The sequence below is a fragment of the Amblyomma maculatum genome, chromosome 3 (genome assembly GCF_055883805.1).
Source record: "Amblyomma maculatum isolate TAMU_Amacu chromosome 3, ASM5588380v1, whole genome shotgun sequence".
NCBI classification, from domain to species: domain Eukaryota; kingdom Metazoa; phylum Arthropoda; class Arachnida; order Ixodida; family Ixodidae; genus Amblyomma; species Amblyomma maculatum.
The window spans coordinates 188,124,400-188,141,130 of NC_139346.1; the positions used below are offsets into that span (position 1 = coordinate 188,124,400).

The 16,731-nt window shown below is 41.0% G+C and overlaps 1 protein-coding gene across 3 annotated transcripts in view; it reads left to right on the forward strand.

Annotated features, from left to right (window-relative positions):
* Positions 1-163: 163 nt before the first annotated feature.
* Positions 164-16,731, forward strand: part of Lztr1 (Leucine zipper like transcription regulator 1) — a 32,987-nt gene continuing 16,419 nt past the window's right edge. Inside the window, exons 1-12 of one of the 3 annotated variants that reach the window (XM_084598987.1) lie at positions 164-273; positions 808-990; positions 4,022-4,141; positions 4,236-4,315; positions 4,878-4,986; positions 6,813-6,951; positions 9,781-9,920; positions 11,371-11,517; positions 12,679-12,733; positions 13,124-13,327; positions 14,267-14,368; positions 15,426-15,570. In XM_084598987.1, coding sequence (XP_084455113.1) covers positions 848-990; positions 4,022-4,141; positions 4,236-4,315; positions 4,878-4,986; positions 6,813-6,951; positions 9,781-9,920; positions 11,371-11,517; positions 12,679-12,733; positions 13,124-13,327; positions 14,267-14,368; positions 15,426-15,570 — 1,384 coding nt within the window. In that variant the 5' untranslated portion in view covers positions 164-273; positions 808-847. The other 2 variants (XM_084598990.1, XM_084598988.1) reach the window with 2 other exon arrangements.

Sequence of the window (16,731 nt, forward strand, 5' to 3'; positions counted from 1 at the left end):
GAATATCTGAGGCTGTAAATAAAATTTCTAATTGCAGTTTGAAGATGATCTAATTATAATAGCAAGCTTTCTTGGATCATTTCGCTCGCTCTACTCAAACGCGATGTTATGTGAGGTTTCGGCTTCTCAAACGGTTACGCCACCTTACGTGCATGTCTTACTCCACGACCGGCTTTATTACTCCATTTGACCTTTTCTGTCTGCTTGTTGGTTTGTTGTCATCCGTGGGATGTGTGGGACACCGTGGTGTGGGATGTGTACGGTAGTTCTAAGGTAGTTGAAGTTGACTTGTGTCATCGTGTCCACTCTTTAAGGCGAGAAGGACTCTCACTTTTAATTTGCAAACTTATTTCAACCAAGAGCTGCTCGACATTAACATGAGCTTTTTGGCTGCATGAAAATGGTTTGAAGGCCAGCAACATCGCTGCACAGATCCTCATCGTGGCATCTTTCTTTTTTTTTTTTTTCATAGATCGTAGGTGGGCTACCATATCTATGTCACTTTCAAAAAACAAACATTCGCCTCCAGTTTGATTTGCCTGATTTGCTGCTAATTGTTGGAAAGTAGATTCTCGTTTGAATTGTTGCACAAGTCCGGCGAATCTGTGGATGTGCCTGTATGCGTATCGCTTATTTCGGTGTTTCATTTCGCACTTCCAGGAGGTTTTGTGAGATGTTTTTGCACGGCTTCATCATTGTTGTGCTTAGCTGTTGCATGAATGCGCGTATCTTGTGGACGCTGGCATTTAAAATCGATTGTACTCTTCAAAACAATAGTCTTCAAGCCCTTTCCTCCCCGCTCTGCAGGTCACACTGCTGTGTGCTTGTCGGATTGTAAAATTCCGGCATGGCCATTGCGAGGCCCCCGGGTTTGGACTTCGATTACAACTGGCCGGAAAGTGCGGAATGTCTCACTCTTGACTTCGGGCCCTTCGAGACTGTGCATCGATGGCGTCAGATGCCGCACTGTGACGAATTCGTAGGAGCAAGGTAAGTGAGTACTGCATGCCTCCCAGTAGCTTGTCATTGCTCTTGTTGCATCCTCTTGTGTTGGCACTTATGTGTGTTTTTGTTTAGTTCTACTTGTTGTAGCCGCGGCGAGCGAAGCAGAGGCAGAGCGACTAAGCAACATGTTTATTCGGCATGCTGGGCCGTACAGATTAAGAGACCCGCACGAGCGATCTGCGCGCTGACTTCTTAACAAGTGCAACGCTCCCCCTCTCGGCGTTGCCATTCACACACGTCACAGCATCACGTGACACTACATACCAATCGCGCACAATGCGATCACATGATACTTCACTACTCTGAACGAGTTCGCAGTGCTGTGTGTTCAGCCACTGCATATTTCTGCATCCATTAGCAGTATCACTTCTGCTCAGGTTATCACCTAGCCTGTGTGTTTTTACGGTGTCTCAAGTCAGCATAGCGACCTTGATTATTTCTAGTTGTTTTGACCACTTATTCTTTAAATGGAGAAACTGGTGATGGAGCTGCAGTGTAGATCCATGCATAATGAAAGCAATTCATAATGTGAAACTGAGTTACACCCTAGCAGTTGTAATTCTTCACATCTCTCTAATCTGCTTATTACCACCTGCACCGTGTGCTCTTGGTGGAAGCTACCCATAGTGCTCCATCCTAGAGCTCATGGCATCACGTGTAAGACATACAGACTTCAGTTCTATGGCCCTCTGGACTGAAGGGAGGGAGTGAGAGATGAAAGCCACGACAGGATCTCTGAATATTGGCCCTCTAAATTTAAATGAAACAAGTATGGTGCTAACTGCTGAGTACGATTTGACTCAGCATTTTAATGTGATAGTGTTAGAGCCCCGTACTGCAGAAATGACGGTGTCGGTGTTGTGGTTGTAAAGTGAAAATCAGAAGAAACAATGAAAGTTTTGTGGAAACCTGCAGGGTCGAACACGGTTCTTTCGCAATGCAAGACAAGTGTGCAACCACTCCGCCACAGAACCGTATTGCTTCTCTCTCTGGATAAAGGTGGACCTGGGCCCGTATTTCGAGTTTGCGTCATTATCGAAGTGTCGCTATCTCACGTGACCTCTAGTCATCTGATTGGTCGAAGCGCCGGAACGAGGTGCTGTCACTACATAACAGGAAGATGTGGCAACATCATGTTCTAGTGTTTCCACCAATCAGATGACTGGAGGTCGGGGAGATAGCGACACTTTCAATAACGACTCAAACTCTGAATACAGGCCCTAATGTATGCATTGCCTTATGACTGTCGGCTAATTTTAGGTGCGTCATTAGCAGGAAACTGATTACGGAAGTAATAGTTGAGTAAGTAGCAAAGGAAATTTTCACTTTGCTTTCCTGCGATGCGGTGCTCACTGGAAAATTATTTCGGTCGTACGGCGCTGCTACAACAGATGGCGCGAGCCGCTGCCCGATTCAAAGCCTTATACATCCATTCATTCATCATCTTCAAAGCATTAGGGTTTAAACGCTTTCGCGTTGAACTCTTAAAAGTGAAGCTTAAGCGCTCTCCAATTTTTTGTAGCGTTTATTCGAGGAGTACAGCCTCTACGCAGAATGACCATATCATTAGATATTATTCGCCGAAATACAATTTTCACTGGTAATTGATCTTCTGGTCCTGTCCAAGAGCAGCATGAGAGCAGTGTTGTGAGAACAACCACCTTGTCCACACAGTAAACACATTATGCTGTATGTGCTCTTTTTTCAGTGATGGTTCTCATGGGTTAAATTGTGAAGCACTGATATTCTCGGTGACAAAAGCCTAATTTGATATGAATTTGGAAACCGTTCGTGAAAAAAAAAAAAAAAAGGGAGAATTTGACTAGGTCAGAGAAGCTGGTTCTGGTCAGTATGCTGCGGCTCATTTCACTAAGTGAAGGAAAAGCAAAGAAATCAACATATTTAGGCATGCTGTATCATATGCCACGCCTGCGAGTGTGCTGGTTGGTTAGCCTAAAGTTGTTAGAGCTGTCTCTTGGCATGTCTGAACCCAGACTGGGATTGGGTTTCTAGTCCAGCAGTTGGCCAGGGACAGTTCTCTCGTATATGATGCAGCTCATTTTTTCGTGAATGCAAATTGTCCAGAGCATTCAAAGGAATTGACAGATGTCACTTTCAATCAGGAATTTAATGACAATTTCATTTGTTGTCAGGGGTTTATCATCATCAGTGACCTGTGTGTAGTCATGCAGTTTTAAAGGAAGGCTTTCAAGCAGAGCTTCTCAGTCTTCAACTTTGCTTTCAAAAAAGGCTAAGGAACACCACATGCCCTTAGGCTTCCAATTCTTCCTCCCTACATGCATGCAGAGAGGAGCACACATACACATAATAGTCGCTTGCTGTGTAGTTAAAAATTCTGCAATGAAAAGTTAGTGTTATTAGCTCTGATTTAAAATGAGTAAAGAAATGAAGGGTGTTAAGGTGGGTTTTACATGCAAGTAGTCGAGTGAACTTAGTGACAAGTGGCACTGTGAAAAATTTCTGTTTTGAAGCTGCATCGCTCTGGTCACTAGTGCGAGCCACCACAGCCTCTCAAAATGGGTTCTCATGTCACAGCAGCTGAAATTGTAACCATTTTGCACTTGCAAATGAAATGGTCCTTAGGAATGCTTTTAAGGTGCTTGAAGAATCCCAGAAACCACTTCAAGGTGCCGCAGGTTTCTGAAGAGCCAAGTTTCAGGACCCTTCTCTATGGCCTTCTGTAACACGTTTATTGGAGGAAAAATGAATTCTCATTTAGAGGCTTAATTCAGAGTGCCTGCTAGACTAAAATGATCACTCTTTCATGGTCTCTTGCCACAATAGCTTGCTAATTGCAGTTATTCCATCTTTCGAAACTTACTTCTCTGAGGGGCATTTTCCCTGGAATTGTTTTAGTTTTTGCCAGGCCATACAAGCCATCTTATCAACTTATCAAAGGAATCTTAGGTGCTGGTTCCATATGGACAACCTGTGACATGAGGCAGGTTACTCCTTATAAAAGTTTGTTCTTGATATCAAAATGCAAACATTGCAGGAGAAGCAAGCATACCGTCGTGGCATACAAAGATGCAATATATGTCTTTGGCGGTGACAATGGGAAGCAGATGCTGAACGATCTGCTGCGCTTTGATGTCCGAGACAAGTCATGGGGAAGGCAAGTTTCAAGCCATTTCTTGTATTGCTGGCTTTGCTCCTTCAGTGACACTTTTTAAGAGAATTGAAGATGCTTTGTCACTGCATCTCTCTAGGGCATTTACCACAGGAAATCCACCAGCTCCACGCTACCACCATTCTGCTGTTGTTCATGAAAAAAGCATGTTTGTTTTTGGTGAGTTTGTATTTTCTTTTGAGCAGGATCAAATTTGTGCCTAGAGAGTGTTGTATTTTTTTCTCTCTTTTGTAGTGTCTTGTATGTTTATTCATAAAATGTGCAGAGCTAGCTATCGAGTATAAAAATGCCATTTATGTAAAGTAATTACCTAAGTATTTACATTAACAAGAATTTTGGCATTGCCTTGTAGTTAATGCTTTGCAAGTCATTGCAGAAAGTAAAGGAGGCAGATTCAAGTGTTCTGTTGTGTTAACAGCTATTGAAAGAGCTATTTCCGAGTTCTTCGCTTCAGGAGAAAGTGAAAGGCTTGGGAGTTTCTTATTCATTTTTTGCTTTAATATTTCTTTGCATATGGGAGCTGTTGCCACTTACCACTTTGTTGGGTAAATGGGCTGATGGGTAATTTTTTAGTGCCTATTATTCGAATCTGCTCACCTTGATTGCAGATGCATGGATGTACGAGTAGATGCATATGCTCATCTTGCTCTAGAAATTAACAGAAATTCACTTATTTATGTCATAAAACATTTGTAACATTGCGCATTATTTCATTCCCTAGGTGGTTACACAGGAGACATTCACTCCAATTCAAACTTAGCCAACAAGAATGACCTCTTTGAGTACAATTTCACTACTGGTCAGTGGACGGAATGGAAGTTTGAGGGCCGGTATGTGCCACCCTGATTTTTGTTCACTTGCAGGTTTGCATATTTTGATATCTGCTTGAAAAGTCCTCAATTATATATGTTATATATAGACTGAATTTATGCAGTGAAAGTGTTTATTATAGCAAAACTAGTCTTTGAAGTGGCAAAGATATGGAAAGAATATAACAGGCTATGAGTCGGGAGCTCATTGTGGAAAAAAAAAAATGATGCTTGCGCACCTATTGATGTAAGCTGTATAACATCCAGCTCTAATGTGATGAAATTTTTATTACAGTAACGCAACACAGGAGAGAGAAGCCATAGAATCACTACAGAGGCACTGCTGCCAGGCTAACTATATTTATTGAGTTCTTTCATTGGCAAGTGTGGTTAAGTCTTTACTGTGTGGAGTAGGACTATGTCATTTATGCATGAAGTGCTCATAAAATGCTGTAAAGCTTTTTTCAATCACTGTTCAGCTTGAAGCACATACCTCCGGCTGTCCTTTTGGCTCCTGAAATGTGCAATAGAGTACATACATTTAAGCTGTTAAAGTGGGATATGTGACTGACTGGATGCTTTGCCAGTGGCCTGGCCAGCATACAGCTGTGAATGGTCATGCATTGTTGTCTTGTGAAAGAAACTATGTGAAATAAACTTCTGGCCAGCTGATGTAGTCATTGGCTTCATTATCATGGCTGTGCTAGAAGAGCACTGGTAATAATATCACTGGAGCTGTTTAGTAACAGTTGCTAATTGCTGCTAAGTTTCAAGTTGCACCTTGGCTTGTGGAACAATCAATGCATAAAAGTCTATTTTAATGGATCTTTGTAGTGAATATCAGTGTAAGGAGACTTGTACAAATGTGCAGAAGTACACAATGCAATGACAAGATGCTTTGGAGGAAAGAAGGTTTCATTCACTAAATTACAAGCCCCTTTTGTTAAACTAGCTAAACTTCAAGTAATAATACTTCAAGTAACTTGAACTGATTTTGTATGTCTCAGATACATTTACTTTATATTTACAAAGTGGAATGCCTAGATACCACTATCATCCCACTTCACTTTCCCCATACTTTGCTTAAATCGATACATTTTAATTTTACTTCTCTCCACATACCATAAGAAGGGGAACAGAATGATGCTGCATGCTTTTCCATTTTGTTATTTCTACTCATTGCCCTCCTGCTTGGATTTTCAATATAATCTGCAGCATAAAATAAATGAATAAATGAAATTGAAGTAAATAGTTAACTGAAGCTGATAACATACTTGAAAAAAAAGAGTAACTGCATCAGCAGTGAGAGAAGTAGAGTTGTGGGTTACTCCTAGGTGTTTGACATTGTTGCAAAGCATAGCATAAGAATTTAATGACTGTCGTGCACATGGCAAGAACAGCTATTGAAGCATCTGAAGTTGGAACATATGTTAGCTTATCTAAGTTTGATAAAACAGAAGTAACAGTACCTTGAAGTTGCCTTTGACCATCATCCAGTGGAAAATACATGCTCTGTTTAATGTCCATTGTATTTTGAGGAACTTTTTTTTTATTAAAGCTCCCAATAGCTGTTGCGAGAAACGATCAGATAGCGATAGGTTAAGTTATGTTTGCCTATAAATACATAAAGAATTGTTACTCAATTATTAATTGGCAAAATGTTAATTCCTCTTTAAAATTACAAAGTCTTACTTATTGCAAAAAATGTTGAATGAGAATGTTTATGATTTGGGACAGACATGCCAGTTTTTGAGGTGAGGCTTTCAGCTACACCTGTTTGTGCTGATGAATGAACATGCAATCATTTCTTTTTCCTTTTTTTTTTTTCTTTTAATTTTGCATAAAAGCATGCCAGTGCCTCGGTCAGCCCATGGGGCAGCGGTGTATGATGGGCGCCTCTGGATCTTTGCTGGTTATGATGGCAATGCACGGCTCAATGACATGTGGTGCGTCTCTTTGCTAGGCGACTCCAAGACCTGGGAAGAAGTGAGTTTGTCAAAGCATGCGAGATTAGGCTGTTTTAATCTGGCTGATTTGTGCCTTCTAGTGCACAAATGCAAATACTGCTCAAAGTTATCCATTTTGCTCGAAAGTGTGCTACGCACCTAATGAAAATATATTGGGAAAAGTACATGGCTCAGTTGCACTCGGAAAACCTGTATATTTTTTATTTTCAGGTGCAGTTATTAAGAATTATCACTTAAGTGTGATTTCTGTTTGTTAACTGCCTTTGTTCTGGCAAATCACTGTTGTTGACCATTTTATTTCAGACCACATTGGAGAATGTAAGCTTCGTTAGTTAAAACATGTGCCCCAGCCAAAGTGCTACAGTTAAACCTCATTGAATTTATTCTTGTTAATTTGCAAATATTGTTTATTGGCGGGATTGCTGCCGCAGTCCCGCCAATTGCCACATAAACTAATAACACCATAAGTTCATTTATTCAGCCGCCCCGGAGCCAATATTGGCTATTTGGAATAGGCTTTTCTAAGTCCAGGGATACGGGCTCAATCCTGGCCATGGCAGCAAAATTTCTATCGAGACTACACACAAGACATTCACGTTTTGTGTGATACCAGTGCACATTAAAAAAGAAAAATTGCAGCCAATCTACAAAGTGAATCAAATGCAAAGTAGGTGTGCCAGTACAGTATCGAAGAGTTGCTTTGGGACATTAAACCTCATAAACCAAATGAAACTGCACCCTTTAGACGTGTGTGTAGCTGAAGGTGTGTTGATAATCAGAAGCTTCCATCGATAGGTTGAGAGCAAGTCCAGCTGTATGTAGTTTCATTCTTGGAGCTTCCCCACCAGCCTTCAGTTGTCAATAAACTTTTTCGGTTGGGCAAAGTGCGCAAAACGATGCACTTGACGAAAACAGGAAAAAATGTTGTTATCACTTCATTTTCATCTCATATGCGGACAATCATCATGCAGGTATTTATCAGATAAAATTACTCTGATTCGAAGCTTTTGGCAGTTTCTTCAGATCGATTCGATAATTTTTAGTTTTTGGTTAAGTCGAAAGGCCCCTTGAACATCGAATTAAGGACATTTTACTGTATTCAGTAGCAACATAACATCTCCACCCAGTTTAATGCAGGTCCTTCCTGTACAAAAAACCGGTATGTGGAATTATGTATAAAATTTATTCTGGATCCTTCAGTAGGGTATACACTTCTGTGCAATTCTGGTTTAATCTTATTTGCAAATACCATGTGAATTCTACAAATTTTGTTTTTCTCAGTGACCAGATATCCAATATTTGAAGGCATTTTTTTTTCTATATTTGTACTCGATTCGTGTTTGAAAATTTCAATATTCGCACATGCTTAATTGAAATACTTCATTTATAGGTACTCTTCTGTATAGAATCTAAAATATTTTAATGCAGTGAAGAATGCACTGTGATAATGCTTTATATTAATCACATACAGTCAAAACTCAATTTAACGAAACCTGATTTAACGAAGGTACCCCGATTCCCTTTCAGACGCCCATAGCGTGAAGTGCTCTGGCTAACTCGAAATAACGAAACCAGTTTCGGGATCTCTCCCAATCTAACGAATTTTTTTTTCTGAAAATGAAGATGAAAATGTTAATTTTTAGTCTGTTACATGGAGAAAACCGAAACATTTATTGATTGTGGACTGACGGTAACATTATGAAGCTCTTTTTTCCTGCTTTTACCAAACTGGGCCATGCAAAACGAGATTTATAATTTTAAAATGAACTGGCTAACGGCGGGTGACGTAGTGGAGGCTGCTGCAGCAGTTCTCCGGAACATATGTGGGGACGAAAGACGTGTTGGACACGCTTCAAACTTGAGAAGAATCAGTGCGGTCATTGTTTACAAAGCGCATGCAAGCAGAGATCACCGACATCTTTGCTGGGAGCTAACTTTGTATTCCCCTGGGGCTCTTCTTGTTGGGGTGGTAATGTTTGTTGTTTTTCGTGCATGCTAGAGGTGTAGGTTGTTTCCGCGGGCTGCAATTTCATTTTCGGAGCAGTTACACTTTGCCAAGGTTGCTTCTGTATTGTTTTTCATTGTGGCTGCTCATTTGAACATCTTCTGAGGCGACACAAATCACAAATAACACTACTGTTATTGTATGTTGCAGTAACAGGTTTCAGTAGTATTTGACGAAAAGCTCTGTTTTCCTGGTTTTGGGGAATATCTACTTTTTTGTCCCGAATAAAGTTACTCTACTATTCACCCTAAACTACAGTTATTCATTGCCCGCTGCATGTGGCTTCATAATGTGAAAAAAAATTATATGTTAACAGAAGTTATCAATAAGACATGAGCTAAACCCTGTACCCTGCTTAAATAGAACTTATTTGAATGAGGCAACATAGGCAGCTTTGCTTATATTGTTGAAGCGATTTCTTTAATAATGTCTTAAGCTCATTCACATCAATTATGCAGTATAAATTGCTGTGTGGGCCAAGTAAGGTGAACATTGGCGAGGCTTAGAATTAAGTATAAAATTTTTCATTTACCATAAATATGATGTCCAGTCACAAGTTTTCAGGTTGTGGCTTTGTGTCCAACCCATTGTAGCATCTAGTATGCATCTTTCTTGAACAAAGAGAATAGTCTGTCATCAGTTTCGCTTACTGAAGATCACTGAGGTTATAGACACATTTGTTATACGGGTAATTTTGAAAAAACAATTTTTTTCTGTCGTCTAGTTTGGCCGTTTTTTTTTTATCCTGTGCAAGGCATAGTTTCACAGCAAGAATTACGGTTTTGGCAAAGTCTTCTGCCACCTTGGTCTGTGGCTTCTATTTTGCTCGTATTTGTGCTACAGGTACCTCAGCGAGGTGACTGTCCCCCAACGTGCTGTAACTTCCCGGTTGCAGTAGCTCGGGACAGCATGTTTGTCTTCTCCGGCCAGAGTGGTGCCAAGATCACCAACAGCCTTTTCCAATTCCACTTCAAGGACAAATAGTAAGAGAAGGAGCATCGACTCCTCAGTCCCTCAATTCTGATCCTACAGGGGCGCTGCGTGTTGCAGTACATGGCAGCCGAATAGTGAGATAAAGTGCATGGGGTGAATTCTTTTATTTACGTCGATAGGACTTAATCTTTTCGAATTTTGCAAATCTGAAAGTGTAATCTCGAAGGATAGCTCTTTGTTCATACATTCATAAGATTTTTTTTAAATGTAAATAAGCCTTAGAGGATTTTCTATTAACTTATCTTGCTGAACAGAAGCCTGCGAACCTAGCAGTCCTTATCGGCTTTCTTTAATTTGAACTCTACATATTTGGGCAAATTTTTGCTATGGGTGGCTGCATTGACTGTTCTCCCTCAGTTCCTTACTGAGACTGGATTAATGCATTTCATTCTTGCACTGATGCTTTAGCAGCCTGTTGAGGGAATGCAGCTCACATCGCAACTGTAGAACACAATGTTCTTGTATAGACCTTTTCAAAAAAGTGCTCGTGGGCGCTGCCATATTAGATATTGGGCTTTGCTCGTAGTACAGGGAAAACTGAGGATGATCTCAGCCAAGCCCACCCCAAAGCCCAGTCAAACCGATTTCACCAAGGCTCGTAAAAAGGTCTATAGCTGCAATGCACATCACGCTGTGCATTTGGTGTAAAGAAGGGAGACCTAATCAAGTATTTAGTTTCACTCGGACCATTCCCATGTCAAAGCGTGCATGCACATGCAGACTTTATCGATGCCTGCGGGATTTCTATTCGGATCCCCATAGATCGACTTTATAGACGGCTAGGGGACTTCTATTCAAATGTGCGTGGATGGCTGTCACACTGCTTAGAATAAAATTGGTATCGCCAGTTGACATGCATGCATTCATTGGTAGAAAAGGCAGCATCACGATCCTGCTTCCTTGTGTTGAGGTTGCACCGGCAGCTTTATGATTTGTTTAACATTATTGAAAGGTTATGAATAAAAATTTGTTGCTACTACTATATATGATAATAACTGTATCAACAACCAAGGATGCAATTGTAGAGAATATTAAATAATATTGCAACATTTTATGTTGCTATATACAGTCATGATTTTATAATCATGGTCAAGGCTATAATTGTCAATATTAGTCATTATTATTCACAAGGCTATTTTGCCTGCAAATAATTGGCACTACCCTCTTGGTCACCTTTTACCCTGACTCCTTCTCTAGTTCTAACCAAGGCTTTCTTTGTCAAACTTGATGTTTGATCAGAAACAATGCAAAACAGAAGAAGACATTGAAAATAAAAAGAATGTGCCAACTTTTTTCTCTGCGCTTTACTTTGCATTGTTCGCGAGATGAGCTGTGCGCACTTGTTCACTCTGGCTGCTGTGTGACTCTCCACTCACAAGCATGCTGCGAACATTTTTGTTGTTCTAGAATACCAGTGTCGTGGAATGTGCTTCCTTGTAGCTGGAGCAGGATTTCCACCGAGCACATCCTGCGGGGTGCACCTGCGCCACCCACTCGGCGCTATGGCCACACCATGGTTGCCTTCGATCGACACCTGTATGTCTTTGGAGGCACGGCTGACAGCACGCTGCCCAACGACCTTCACTGGTGAGCTCAACTTGTTCTGAAATGGGTTTCAGAATTTCTAGTGTGTGCCCCGCAATGGCCTCTTGAGTTGCTCTTGTTGGCTTACTGCTGTGATTTCTTGGATTCTCCACGGTCCTTTGTGGATTCTCACTTTTCTACCATGAAAATTTTTGTCGGGCCTCATTCGCTCATTCCCTCGAAGTTCACTATAGTTGTTTCTATGTTGTTACAACCATGTTTGAGTGAGGACTATTTGGTTGCTTGAATGCTGCTCATGACAGAAGCAGCAACTTGTGAAGCATTAATTGGCTAAGGTGAGGCAACTGCTCAATGAATAGCACGCAGGTCCCTGAATATGTTATTCAGTGTTCTTATCGATCAACTCAATTCTGCATATCTTTTGGTTTATTATATTTGATAACCAGTGATGGATCGTGCTGGGTGATGCTCTGTGCAAACATTGAAGCTTAGTGAAAGGATGCTGTGGGCACTCCACTTTGGGGCTTTTTATCGGTCAGGTTTGGGCAACCGTTTGAGGAAACTGTGAAGTTTTGTGAAACCAGCCAAAGCTGTAATAAAATATGCCAAATCTGCGGGGATAGCTTGCCTGATACCAGACGGCCTTGATCTACAAGCATTTTATATGTACTTAAAATGGAGCAGTGCAACTAATTGCACTTTACCAGCCAGCCCTTATATGTTCCAACAGGCTAGCACTGGAGCCTCGGTGACAAAGAAACATCAATATCAATGGGTTGTGTTTCAGAGGCACCTAAATTAAAGTTAAATTTGTTGGCGCCATGTACTGATCGCACACTGTCTGACATAAGCACAAGGCATAATGTCTACTAGGTGAGTGTGTATGTAACAATTTTGCTGCCAAAATTCAATCATTTTATTGATTTCTTTTGTTTGTGCATAGAAAATGGAGCAGGAGCTAAAGACTCGAGGCCTTGCTGACAGGGGCTCCTGCCTCTAGCAGAAAAATTGACTACAGCGTTAACATCAGTGTAAGGAAAATATGTTCCAGATGAAATGAAATGTGCAGAAAGGTGTTCTTTCTGTCCAGCAACCTTGTGTCATAATCCTGGCATCTAAGTGTAGAGTCCTCATGTGCTAAATGTGCAGACACTGTGAAATTATGTTTGTTTATGAAATTTTCAACTCTCCTGCATGTTTCAGCTTTGACCTCGATTCCCAGACATGGTCTATCATTCAGCCGTCCCCAGATAGTGAGGTAAGCTTGCAGTGAGGGTCGGTCTCATTCTGATTTTCTGTTGTTTCTGCTTGTACTGGGAAGAGTCCTTTCTTGAAGAAAGATATTTTGTGCATCTCAAACTAACTAGTGAGGAAAGAAATATTTGCTATTTACCTAGCTGAGATGATACGCTTAGTACCCCAAAGTAAGCCTAAAAGCAGACTTTCTTTCATGAGACTCTCTTCGCCTTCAACATTTCTCTAGAACTAATGTGCCAAAATTTAAGTGTCCAGTTCTTACCATACATAATAATATCGATATTTTAGACACTAAGAATGTAAATGCACTAAACACTAGAGCGCTGTGCTCTCTCATCGTGGTTTATTGAGCTTGAAGCGAAGTTCTGACAGAGGCGTCTCTTGCCGACAGGTTCCATCGGGCCGCCTCTTCCATGCAGCTGCAGTGGTTGGGGAGGCTCAGTATATTTTTGGTGGCACAGTAGACAACAATGTGCGTAGCCGTGAGATGTTCCGGTTCCAGTTCTCCTGTTACCCCAAGTGCACGCTGCACGATGACTTTGGGCGCCTGCTTGAGACTCAACAGTTCTGCGACGTCCAGTTTCTTGTGGGTCTGGTGAGCGTGATCAGGTTGTATTTTTCAATTCATGTTTAGCGCGAAAAAGCACTAATTCGGATGTTCATAGCCCAGCAAAGTCGTCTTAACACTTGTGTGATCACTTGTAGTGCTTTAACACACAAAAAAAAAAAGAAGAAAAACAGACCTATACAGATGGGCAACATAAATTAACCTGTGGGCTGAGCACGCTATACCTAATTACAGATGCACTAGCAACATTGAATAAACTACGAAATACCATTTGTGACCATAGTAAAAAGTGTGGCCCAGGAAACTATTTGTAAAAACAAATATTGGCTGCAGGATACTATGTTTTGTTAACTCTGCCTAGTGAACTATACAAGTAATGCACGAAAGGGGGAGAGCTGGGTTAATTGGTACCGATTCATGCTGTACCCATGGCTCAAAGCAACAGCAACAGGTGAAAAAGCTTGTTTGGATTGTTTTTTTTTTCTTTTTGCCTTTATAAAGTTGAAGGGTACCTGCACAGTGTTCTAGTGCCAGTGTTGTCAAGGGGGTGAAACAGCTATGGGCGAATGTTGTATCTTCTAAGTTCTTTGTAAATTAAGTGCATCCTGCCTTTGTGTGCCTTTGTGTGTTGTCCCTCTGGAAAATATATCTTTGTTTTACCTTTTTCTGGCTGTAGTAAAAGGTAGTTTTACGGAAATATTTCAACTTTTTTTCATTTACGTTGAACCAGGCTTTCACATTCCACCTGGGTGCCGCAAACTGATGAAAGGGGAAAAAAATGAAAGGCATGAAGTTTTTCAGGACACCGCTTTGCTTCGTTGTTCAATGAACTCCAGGTTGTAAGAATAAATTCAAACTTATTTTTTTTTGTGAAATTTAAGGCAGTGCCACAACGAAGTGCTGCCTGAATTTTCGTTTAGTCTTCATCGAACGACACCTATGCACATTTTGTCTTTTTCTGCTTAGGAGGAAGTCTCCATTGTTGCTCATGTTGCTTTTGTGGCTGCCCGTTCTACGTGGCTTCGTGACAAGATTCGCAAAGCTCGGGAAGCCCAAGCAATAGCCCAGGTAGGCCGCATATCTCACCAAGAGACACGACGTTCATAGGCACGACGTTCATAAGTGCTTGCCAATCTTACGTTGCCTGTGCAGTACCTGTACTGTCCTGCTTTGTTGAGGGGGCCTGTGTTTCAATTATCTGTGTGAATGAGGCTTGAAATGATTATTTCTCCTGTACACAGCAAACAAAACAGCTCAAGCAGTTCTGCAAGACATATATGAAAATTAGTGCCAAGACCACTTCTTTGATCATAAGCTACAAGTCAAAGAAGATAACTAGCACAAGAGAGAACATGCTTCTTGAGTGCATTAAGGGTAGGCAGTCTCTTCGTATCTGCAATTATTCGAAAACTTCGAATATGTTTTAAGCATATCTACATTTGGAATTTTTAATATTTGCACACCCCTACTTTTTTTATTGACATACAGAGAACATACAAGGCACTGACATAGTCTCATGTCTTGTGTGGTCTTTGTCTGCAAATTACTTTTGGGGCCTTTTTATAAGAAATGTCGAACCAACTAAACCTTCAAAAGTATACCCTTTTTCACAAACGCACCCTTTTTCAGTATATTGTTTCTAAAAAAAGTGCACTGGCCTCTGAATGTCGCATAGAAGAAAGAAAGCGGCTTTTTTTTTCATCAGTTTCTCAGCCCAGGGATTGCATAATTGAAATTCCGGCTGTTTTCCAAAATGAAGGGGTATCTGAAGGGCTTGCACTTTGTGTGCAACATAAAGGTTGCCAACGAAGTAGTAAGTTGTAGTCATCAACAGCTGGCATCATTCTGCCAAAAGTGGCAACGCAGAGGCTACTGCTTCGCTGGCTGGAGTCAGTTGCCATTAGTGGAGGCTGAATTTAACCGAGGCTCTGTGGGATTGTGACAAAAATGACGCGCAAAGCTTACACCTAAAAGTGAAATCTCTCAGCTGCCTCGCTTGATAAATAAGTTGCATTTCAGGAGAAAAATACTCAGCTAAGCAACTCCTTGCATGAAATGCGAATGCGGCAGGCTGATTGAATTTGAATGTCTGTGCGCACATTGGTCGCTTGTGTTCGATCCACAGGCTGAAGCCAATCTGGACTGGGGGGCTAGCAGTACAGCACAGGCGTCTTCCATGCTTCAGGTGCGGTTACCAGACGCTGTTCCCGAGGCATTTGAACTGGTGCTCACATACATCTACACAGATCGAATTGATCCCACAAAAAAGAGTAAGTATGCTTTGTGAGGAAGATCTTTGGTACTGGTATGCTCGGTCTCTCTTTTTTTTTTTTTTTTTGCATGAATGTTTGATTGAAAGTGTTTGAGTTGCCTCAGTTCTTATGCTTTTTCTTTGATACTTGCTTTGGCCTTTATCTAGATATATTTTATAATAGCTATGCATTGAAAGAGCTGTAAAGTTATTTTTTGTCTATATAATAATCATTTCATAACCACAGCTGAAAAAGTCTGTGAAATCTGCCTGTCTAGAATGGGTGTTCTTTTATACTAGCACTCAGATTGGGCTGGTGCAGTGACCAAACCTTGCATGAAGCACGATTTACTATGAAGTCTGATATCCTTAGCAGAAGTAAATTAAGGTAACAGGTGTATGTCAACACTACAGTGAGCTTTATAGAACACTGTTAGACTACTCTGCTGTGCTTCGGAATTTTAAGTTCTAAAACTACTTTCAGCAGTGCTTATGTGCTTATTCACATGACAACAAGTGGTGTCATATCATTTTTCTTATACAGTGGAATTTCATTGTTACGATTCTCATAGGGATTGAAAATTAAAACTTATTACCCAAAAATTGAATTATCCACAACAGGTTCCAAGAGGTTGCAAATGAAACATACTTGGCAAAGAACTTACTTTTATTACCGTGCTTTCTATCATTTTGCGCTGGGCGTTTTGTTCCATAATGTCTGGAAAGAAGCTTTGCTGAAACTCGAAGAAATGAGTCGGAGCTTAGCTCCGTGCCCTCAGCATAACTGCAAAGAGCACGCAAAGCATGGCATTCTTCAAACTTCGCCAAGAGCATCGCCCCCTCACGAAACCTCATCGAAAGATAAACGCGTGGAGATATGGAAGATATTTTATCGGTGTGCGCAGCATCTTGGCAGGCTGCCAAGGTCAGCGCTGCAACAGCGAGGGCTTTGTCGCCAAGAGTGATGCCACTATAATATGATGTCCAACATTGGTCGCAACCAGTATCCCCTCCCCCAAAATAGCTTATAGTCACCACCACCACCACCATTACTGTCGTCCTCCCTCTCTAGCACTTTTTCGCTTCCTTTTGGAAAGAAATAACCACGTGAGTTTTTCACATTTTTCAATCATATGATCCAAATACGTGAAAATATGATCGTATTAGCCGTACGAAAATA